Genomic DNA, 9,375 nt, shown 5'->3' on the forward strand with positions numbered 1-9,375 from the left:
GCTGCGAGGATGTGTGTGGAGAATACGCCTCAGCTCCTGGGCATCGTGGGTTTGCAATGGTGCTCCCTGCGGAACCGCAGCTGCTCCGTTGTGCCAGCGGGCAGACGATGCTCTGAACCGAGGCTGGCTCGGAGGAACGTCCCTCCTTCCACGTAGCGAGCTTGCCTTGCTTCGAGGGGTTGGCAGAGTGGTCTGCGCTAAAGACCACCGCGGTCAGGTACCTGAGCACGGCGTGGGAGGGTTCCGGTCAGTGTGTTTGGCAGGAGCCGTGGTGGCTTGCAGAGGCTGTGTGGGCTGCTTGGCGAGGAGGCTGCTCCCTTCACCTTCCGCTTCACAGGCGTGTAAAGTGCTGGCACCCTGCTTTGCTGGTGCCGCCGCGGCGCTGAGGGGTCGGTGCCGAGGAGCTGGAAGCAGGCACGCGTTCCGAGGCGTGCTGGAGGTGGTGGAGATCCTCCTGATGAGGGCTCTGGGGAACTGTGCCGTGCGGAGGGAGGAGACGGCCTGTGGTCGGTCATCCTGCTTTGCTGTGCCCACAAGCCTGGCTCCGTACCGTGAGACTTCCTCTGTGGACGCAGCCTGGCGTCTAAGCGGGTCAGAAACCAAGCTGTTCACAGTGCTGGGGATGCTGAAGCACTGGGAGGGACAAGATTCAAAACTAGCCCGTGTTCCCTGCAGCCTGGTGCCACCTTCACCTTCTTGAGAGATTCCTGCAGCCCGTGATCCCTGCGGAGGGACTTGCCCTCCTGGGAAGGCGTGCGGCACTGTCCCCACGCATGGCTCCGCAGCATCACCCTGTGCTGGTTATCCCAGCTCCCAGGAAGATCCCACTCTCCATTTGTCTGGCTTCTTTTCCTTTCAAAGGCATCAGTGACAGAGCCCCTTTGGAGCCAGGAAACATTTGCTGAGCCCCTGGGTTCTGGGGAATTGAAGTCATTATTTACACAGGGGCAGGAGGGAGGGGGAGCTGCCTGGGAGAGCGCTGACCGGGCTGATGTGATGGAAGGTGACAGCACTTGCAGGGAATCCTTCTGCTGTTTGCTCCACTGAACATTTGAATAAATTACTGCTGGTTTAATTCAGTGTTCTTTTGGTCCTGCTCCACAGCACGCTCCTGCGTGTCGGGGGCTGAGCTCGCCTGCCGTTTCTGTGGTCCCCAAGAATTTCTGAATGGGCTACTCTTCCGGGGCTCATGTTTGCAGGGTTTGGCTGCAGGGAGGAGGCTGGCACGTTCAGCTGGACCTTCTGGAGCAGGCCGTGGGTGCTGGTTGTTCAGCGCTAAGAGAACCACTGGAAGGTCCTGGGAGGCTTTGCTGGTGAAGGACCAGCAAACTCCACACCGTTTGCTTTTACCTACAGGCCCCAGCGCTGAGAGAAGAGGAAAAAGAGCCAAGCCAAGCCAGTGTAGAGGAAGAGCAAAGCAAAAGAACAGAAGATGCTGAGAGGTATGGTACAAACGGAGCAGGAAGGGAGGTGTAGGCAGCTGTAGCTGCGGACTTGCCTGTCTTGTCCAGCCCTGTGCTGGTCACTGTCGCCTGTAGAGGCATCCCCCGTAGAACACCCTGAGATGCTGCAGCTCCTTACAGGGTCTTTCCCACTAAACCTCTCGCTTCTCCTGTCACCTCCTGCTGCTGTCTCAGCAGATTTCAGCTTTGTTTCAGCTTCTGGATGGGTAGGCAGCAAAGCCACCTGCCTTTCATTTCCTCGTGACTGCCCCAGATGTGAATGCGCTTCTGTTTCCGTTACAGCTGTCTGACTTTTCTCCAAGGCTCCCAAAGTCACGCTCTTGCCGAGACGGCCTGAACCCTTTAACGTTGTTTGTTGTGCCCTGTGGCGTTTAACCGCGGCCGTTGCCCGCTGACGGAGCAGTCTGGTTCTGGGGCAGCCTCCGTCTCGGCTGGCACCGGTCCTGCCGGGCTGTCCACTCTTCACTGGGCAGAGCCTGTGGCCGAAGGCTCCCAGGGCCAGCCTGGTGCCCGTGACTGGTGGCAGGAGGGTCCAGCTGCGATGTGAACACTCCTCTTCCCTCTGTGGAGGTGGCCTAGAGCATGTCACGGGTTGACCAGATGTAAGCTTCGAGCTGTTGTACATCCCGGGATGTGCAGAATTCCCTCGCGTGCGCCAGCAACCCAAGAGCTGTGCCTAGGGGAGCTGTTGTCAGCCTGTTTGTGGAGACTGGTTTAAAACAGTAGAAACACTGTGCTGAGCAGCGAGCTCCACACTCTCTCGAGCCCCTCCCCTTTTGAGACCTGCAGCGGGTGGCGTTTGTAGATGAATCATGTCAAACCTCTTAGCCTCCGCACAGAGTTACATATACTCTGGGGCACCGGGAACCAAGAAGCTGTTGCCTGTGCCAGGAGAACTTGTGAACAGAAAAAAATGCAGTCCATCTTAATGACTGGCTGCGTGCACTCGGGATTTGCAGCCTTGTTCTTAGAGGAGCTGTTGATGTGAAGGTCCCCGAAAATATGTTGTGCCCGCAGGAATTGTCTCCTTATCAGTCGGTACCTGCTTCCCAGCTGTGCATCCTCGCTTTCTCTCTGCCTGTGGAGCTAGTTCGTGCTTGCTTTGTCTCTCTCCTCTGTACTTCCAAGATGAAGTAGGGCTGTAGGTGTAAACGTGCATACTTCCATCTATAATTTGGACCGCAGCGTGAGTATTGCCGTGAGGGCTGGCTTACCTTGGGGAAGTTCTCTAAGGACCTGCAAAGAGGGCGGGATAATCCAGGGAAGGGAGCCAGCATTTTGAGACTGACACCCATGGCATCCTCAGCTGCTGTTAGTCTGGCGGGGCTTGAGGCGGTGGGAATGGTTCGGAGCTTTGCTGTGCCTCGGGCAGCCCCGTGTTGGACAAACGGGTCCCCTCGGCAGGCATGGCTCAGTGCCCATCTAGGTCAGCTGCACAGCCCCTCTTCCCTCTCTCCTCTACCTGCAGCAGCCTCCAGAATCCTGCTAATGTGACCTTCTGTTACCTTTTTTTTTTTTTTGCGCTGCACAGTGAGAGCGATCAAAGTATCTGAAGAGAAGTGTCTGGCTTTGGAGAACACCACCCAGGCAGAGGCCGTGGTGCAGGAGCCGGAGGAGGGACCGCCGGGTAGCCTACCCAACCTGGGAGAGCTCGCCACCCCGCAGAAAGCGTAAGGGCTCCGTCTGAGTTCCCCGGTGTCGTACGTCCTTCCGTTCCCCTTCGCGGTGTGTGTTGGCAGCACGCTGGGAGACGCGGTTTGGTGGGCACAGCGGAGCTGGAACATCTCCGGGTGCGAATCCAAGCAGCTGCTTTGCTGGCGGGAGAGCCAAGTGAACAGCCTGTAGCGAGGAGGGTGAGAACAGCAGCTCGGCCCTTGGGGACCGCGGCGCAGGGCTCCGTGGGATGCAGGAGGAGCTCTTGGCTGTGCGCTCGGGAAAACCTCCTCCTCGCCAGTGTCTCTAACAAGGCTGTAAGCGTTCACGCGGGCTCCTGAGTCTGCCTGCTGAGTGGTGCTGGGATGGGTGGGGGATGGCAGTAATCCAGCGCATCACCCCGCTTTCACGGTCGCTGGGAATGTTGGTTGCTTTGAGAGAACGAGGTCAGCGCACGGGACGGTGGAGCTCAGGTTCCCCGCAAAAGCCAGCGCTGCGTTGCTGCGCGATGACGGTCCCTGCGGATACGTCCCCGCAGCATCTGGGGTGGAGACCAGCACGGCGTCTCCCTTTTCCGGCCTGGAATTGCGCTGAGATGTGTCAGTGTGGGTGTGCTGGCTGAATCTCTTTTTAAGGAAGAGCTGGAGCGTAGGGAAAACTATAATAAAAAGGTGGAAGGGGCTGAATTGCTTTGCAGAGCAGCTGATAAATGTCACCTTCCATAGGTATCCCTGCAGCAGGGCACACAGCATTACAGGGAAGCATTAGCGAAGCAGGAATTTTCCAGAATCCAGCTACTCTTTCCTCTGTCTCGTTCTTTTTGCTAATGGCTGCACAAGTGACCTTTTCTTTTGACTCAAAGCTGGGGCTGTTATTTCCCTGATTCCTGGCAAATCCCAAGCCCCTCCGCCTTGCTCTAGCGGCCTCAGAGCATGATGAGACCTTGCTGCTCCAGCTTTCCCGAGCAAAGAATAAAACTTTTTTTCCAGACTAAACCTTCATTTTCCCTTCCTTCCCCTTCAGCCTCTCTCAGACCTTAGGATTTTGCTGCTCTCTGAAAAAAGCTTCATTAGAAACAGCTTGGGTTTGAATTTTTGGAGCACTCAGGGTTCTCTTGCCTGGAGCAAGCAAGCTCCCAGCACACTTTAGAACGTGGTTGCAGGAGACTACCTGGTCCAGCTGAAGCGCGCTGCCGATCCTCAGGGTGAAAACGGGCCCTGCTCGCATCTGCTTTTGTGCCTGGCAGCCCCTCATCGGGGTTTCGTCCCTCTTCCGTGGAGTGAGACCATGTTGCCCCCGCAGGGTGGGCTCTCCTGGGCCCTTTGTCGACAGCAGAGCTTCTGGAGGAGGGGGCTCTGCGGTCTGTGGTTTGGAGGTCCTACTGTTCTGGGGGATGTTGCTGTTCCTTTGGTGTTCCTCTGTCTGCCGTCACCCTTGTTCCAAAGGAGCTTTCTCTTTTTTGGCAGGCAACCTGAGAAGGAAGTCAAATGCGAGCAGCCCTCGAAACAGCCTGGTGGAGAAGCCCTGGAGGCAATAGCCAAGGACCTGGAGCTGGAGCTGAAGCAAGAGAAAATGCATTTATTGCAAGCAAAGAAGGAGAAAATTCAGCAATTCCAGGAGGAGATGAGGCAGCAGGAGGAGGAGGAAACTAGGAAGCTTCATCAGCAAAAAGAAAAATCCCTCAGGTACTTTCCTTTTGTGCTCCATCTCCCCCATCTCTCCTCCGAGCCTTTCCTGGTTCCGTTGCCGGTGGCCACAGGCTTGTGCTGTTACAGGCCCACGCCTTGGAAATGGTGCTGCTCTGTGGGCAAAGGAGGCAAGAACAAGGGTTTTAGGGAGGAGGCGTACGGGATTCCACCTGGCACAGACAATCCCGTGCTGTAAATGCCTACAGCAGATGTGCAGAGAGCACAGCCCGCCGCAGGAAAGTGCTCTCCAATCCCAACAAGAGAGCATCTTCCCATCTCCTGCAGGCCCAGCTCTGAGCTGGTACATGCAGCTTTCAGAGCTCCGAACCTCCCTCTTACGGTTAACCTGGGAAAAGTTTCCAGTTCAGCGCGTGGAGCTTTATGGGCTGGCAGGGGTTCAGATCCTGGGCTAAACGGTAGTAACAGGACTGGAAATTGGAGCATTAGAGGAGATGAGGTTACCCCAGAGGAACTCTCAAACTCTGTGTGCTCTCTGTTTTACGGAGGGACTGCCAAACCAGGCTCGAAGGAATAGGACATGAATGCCTGTGGGAAACCCAGCCGGTGCAGGAGGATCTCACAGCGACCAGGTAGCACAGCAGCACTGGGAGCTGTGTCCTCTCGCTGGGGGCATGTTTCTCTCAAGGCTAGGCCGCCTTGATACTTAGGTTTCTCGCACACCGAGCCAGCCAGAACCTCTGTCTTGACATGAAATGTCTGGGGAATGCTGGCTTGGGCGCGAAGGAAGACAGGGAAACGGCACCTGAAGGGAACAGTGTCTGTGCAGGCGTGTGGTACGAAACACGCCGCTTGTGCCAGTGCACGCGGATGCCTTGGCTGGGAGCCTGCTTTGATTTCCTGGGAGTTGATTTCATCTACCAGGGGAAACCCCCCAAGTGCCCCCTCTGATGGTAAAGCGCGTTCTGAAAAGGCGCCGCAGAGGTCTGATGCTCCGGGGGCTGCGTCTCCAGTGCCAGCAGCCGGGTTCTGAGCAGACAGGGGAGAATTAGCTGTCTGGAGCCCTGGGAATGCATCAGTGGGAGCAGCAGCCGGTCTACAGGCCTTGGGGAGGCAATGGGAAGGTATTAAAACCTCCTGAACCTTTTGTCTGTCTTTGTGTTGTGGCTGCTCACCTCTCAGGACTCTAAAAGAAGATTTGGCAAAGGTTTCCAAGGAGGAAGAGTTGCGTGTCAGAAATGAAGAAACCAAGAGACTCTCCCAGCTGCGGGCCAACATCATCTCGGCGACTGAGGCAGAGAAGGAGAAGATCAGGTGAAAAGTTTTGCTGCAGCTGGTAGGAAGCTGCTGTCCCTGGGGCATAAACACTGCTGGTTTGGGTGGGAAGCATCCTGCATGGAATGCAGGGGGGAAGCAACCCCTCAAAGCGGGGGTACCAGCCCGCCCGAGCCTCCCGTCGCTGGTACCTGCCTGGGTTGTGGGTGGGAGACCCCAGCTGTGATGCAGGGGACTGTGTCCAGAGAAGGCGAAGCCGATGGACCTCAGTGGCAACAGCTCCGCTGCCTTGGAGCTGAGGGAATGGAGCTGCCTAGACATCCCGTGCCCAGGTGTCCTGAGGAAAGGTGTTGGTGGAGTGCTGGGCCAGGCCCAGGCGCCTGCAGGGATAGCCGCTGGAGCTTGGCTGGAGTGGATGTCTCTGGCTGATGCCCAGCCAGGCCTGTGGAAATGATTGGAGGAGGGAGGAAAGGCCTGGAACACTTACATTTTGCTATTTCTTGTTTTGCTGAGTTGACAGATTTGTCTCCACCTGACTGCCTTGCTATTATTTCCAAGGCCTCAGTTGACAAGCTTGAGGATGTCCGTGCCGTGCTCCGTCCCTTCTGGCCCGCGGGCCTTATCCCAGAGCAGTGTCTTCTCGTGGCTCTGGTTCCGAAATGGAGCCCAGCGGTACAGCAGCCCATTCTGACTGACCTCTGTCTCTGTTCTTGTTGCCAACCTTCCAGGGCAGAGCAAGAGGCTGCGCTGCGGAAGCTGAGAGAAGAGTGGGAATCCAAGCAGGTAGCCGAGAAGGAGAGCCTGGAGAGGAAGCAGCAGCTCGTTTTGGAGAAAATGAAGGTGGAAATGGAGGAAGCTAAGCAGAAAGAGATGCTTGGGCTGGAACAAGAGAAGGAACGACTCCTCAGAGAGCTCAAGGAGCGATTAGACAGGGAAAAGAAGAAGGTGAGATGTGTGTTGCCAGTCGTTGGGATCTCCTGGGAGGGAAAGCGCAGCGAGGGTGACGGCACCCTGTACGAGATCTGGTTGGGAAGGGGTTTACCCTTGCGCTTAGGGATAGGTGTTGATTGCGAACGCGCCCCGCGCGTGGAGGCTTTCCAGCAGGCTGACTCGCTCGTGTTTCTGTAGGCAGTAGAAGAGCAGGAGAAGCAGTTTGCAGCTGAACTCCAGCAGCTGAAATCTGCGGCAGAAGAGAAGCATCGTAAGGTAAAAGACGGCGTCCTTAGAATGGAAATGGGGTTTTTTCCCCACGCTCTCACCAAAGGTGGACGGGGAGGGTGGCGCTAATTTTGTTCCACTTCCTAAACGCGGGTCTGGTCTGGCTCAGCGTTTGGACACGCTCCAAGCAGGGGGCGGTGAGGCTGCACACACTGGTCTCTGCCACGCGGCTTGCTCTCTGTAGGAGGGCACTAAATGGATCTCGTCGGGAGGGTGACAAGTCTCTGTGGGTGGCTTTCATGGCAGGTCATTTCCAGCCTGCAAACCCAGATAGCGGAGGTGCACAGGAGCGAGGAGGCTCGGCTGCGTGACGACTTGCAAAGAGCAGAGCAGAAAAGGCAGCAAAACGCCCGTCAAGTAACAGAGTACGAACACGAGGCAAGTATTGCTCTTGGATTGGTGAAGGTTCGCCACCCTCTCTCCTTGGATGCGTGGTGAGGTCGGAGAGGCCACGTCCCTCACCCGGGGGGACACCCCCACCGTTTCTCTCCTCAACGGGGTGCTCGGTACTGCCGAGGCCAGGGCCCGATCCCACTTGCAAGGGACTCTGAGCTTCAGTCCCTCTGCTCCTGCGAGGGGCTGCTCCCTTGGAGACCGCTGTCGTTCGGGAAAACATTTTTCCGTGATTCCCCTGCAGCTCAGCGACCTGATGAGGGAGAAACGCCGGGAAGTGGAAGAAGACCACAAGAGGAAAATGGAGAGGATGAAAGAGGAGCACCAGGAGGTCCTGGCACGGATTCAGGATCAGTACAAGGAGGAGGTACCGCTGGGGGAGAGCGGGGAACTTGGGAGGTGGCTGTAGTGGCTCCCCCGCTGTCTCGGCCCCTCCTGGAACTGGAAATCTCTCTTCCAGGGGAACTGGGCATTGTTGCCATGACGTGAAATGCATTCAGGCTGGGGTTATAAGCTGTCAAAACCTTCTCTGTGCTGGCCACTTCCACACACCTTCGTGGACTTGTGTACAGGAGATTCTTTGTGCTGTGGCGTGCCTGTTCCCGCAAGGCTCCAGCCTCCCGTCTGTGCCCATACAGTTAGCAGTGTGTGGCAAAACCTTAGTTTCATGGGCTGCTTCTTTTTTCTGGAGCCGTCCCCTTAACAGTGTTACCCCCGTAAGCAAGACTTACTACTGAATGCGGTGTTTGCTCAGGAGCCGTGTGCTGGGCTGGCTTTCCAGAGGGTGCGTGTCCTGCGTGTCCATGGTGGCTCGCTGGAGAACGCCGTGTTTTTGCTTAGCTGCTCTTCTGGTCTGTGTTTTGCAATGAACAGGAGAAAAAGCAAAGGACAGAGCTGGGGGAAGGGCTGCGGAGCGAGATGGCGCGGCTCCGGCAGGTCCATCAGTCGGAGGTGAAAGCTCTGCAGGCGGAGCTGGACGAGCAGCTCACGGCACTGCGGCACAGGCACAGGGAGAAGGTGAGGAGCACGCTTTGCCTAGCAGCCTGCCGTGACTGGGCTGCTTGGGGATGGCCTGGTGACACCTCGGTGTCCCTGCCACCCCCTGCAGCCCAGTGGCAGGTCACGCTTCCCCAGTTGTCATTGTTCCTCGTGGTGGCAGAGCTCTGCCTGGTGAGGGAGGGACTTGTGACAGTCTCTCATCACTTCTGTGCAGGAAAGAGAACTCCAGGATTCAGAAAACGAGCTTGAAATGCGCATGAAGAACGTCAAGGGCAGGTCAGCGCAGCTCCTGAGCCAGGTGAGTCTCTGCTGGGCTCGCAGCGGTCTCCTGGCACGTGCTGCTGGGGGAGGGCTCTTGCTGGCGTGCAGGTCACAGGTAGGGCTTCCGTCACAAGTCTGAGCAGGGCCAAGCATTCCTCGTGGCTGATGTTGGCGGTGGAAGTCCATGCTCTGGGTCTCCTCGGTGCTTTGGGAGGCAGCAAGGGGCTGCGAGTGACAGAGGGATCACAAAGCCTTTCAAGGCGGCACGTCCTGCGCGGCAGAACTTCGGCTTTTAGTCAATCCCTTCCTGATTACCTCCCCTTCTCCCTGCTGCCACGAACAGGGAATGAGTGTTTCTGGATCTCGGGCAGCAGAGAGGGAGAGGGAAGCACTCCAGATGCTCCCGTGGAGCTGGCAAAAATCCCCGGCTGGTGCTGTTGCCTGCCAGGGCTCGAAGCGGCGGCCTG

General features: G+C 57.1%; 1 protein-coding gene across 1 annotated transcript in view; it reads left to right on the top strand.

Annotated features, from left to right (window-relative positions):
• Nucleotides 1–337: 337 nt before the first annotated feature.
• LOC104508746 (centrosomal protein of 164 kDa-like) overlaps nucleotides 338–9,375 on the top strand; it is a gene marked incomplete at both ends in the record, with an annotated part of 15,495 nt that continues 6,457 nt past the window's right edge. Inside the window, 12 exon segments of the mRNA XM_010150469.1 lie at nucleotides 338–499; nucleotides 1,357–1,442; nucleotides 2,995–3,009; nucleotides 3,011–3,133; nucleotides 4,583–4,801; nucleotides 5,945–6,076; nucleotides 6,766–6,982; nucleotides 7,166–7,243; nucleotides 7,502–7,633; nucleotides 7,893–8,015; nucleotides 8,522–8,665; nucleotides 8,862–8,945. Coding sequence (XP_010148771.1) covers nucleotides 338–499; nucleotides 1,357–1,442; nucleotides 2,995–3,009; nucleotides 3,011–3,133; nucleotides 4,583–4,801; nucleotides 5,945–6,076; nucleotides 6,766–6,982; nucleotides 7,166–7,243; nucleotides 7,502–7,633; nucleotides 7,893–8,015; nucleotides 8,522–8,665; nucleotides 8,862–8,945 — 1,515 coding nt within the window.

Source organism: Eurypyga helias, unplaced genomic scaffold (genome assembly GCF_000690775.1).
Source record: "Eurypyga helias isolate BGI_N326 unplaced genomic scaffold, ASM69077v1 scaffold4684, whole genome shotgun sequence".
NCBI lineage: Eukaryota > Metazoa > Chordata > Aves > Eurypygiformes > Eurypygidae > Eurypyga > Eurypyga helias.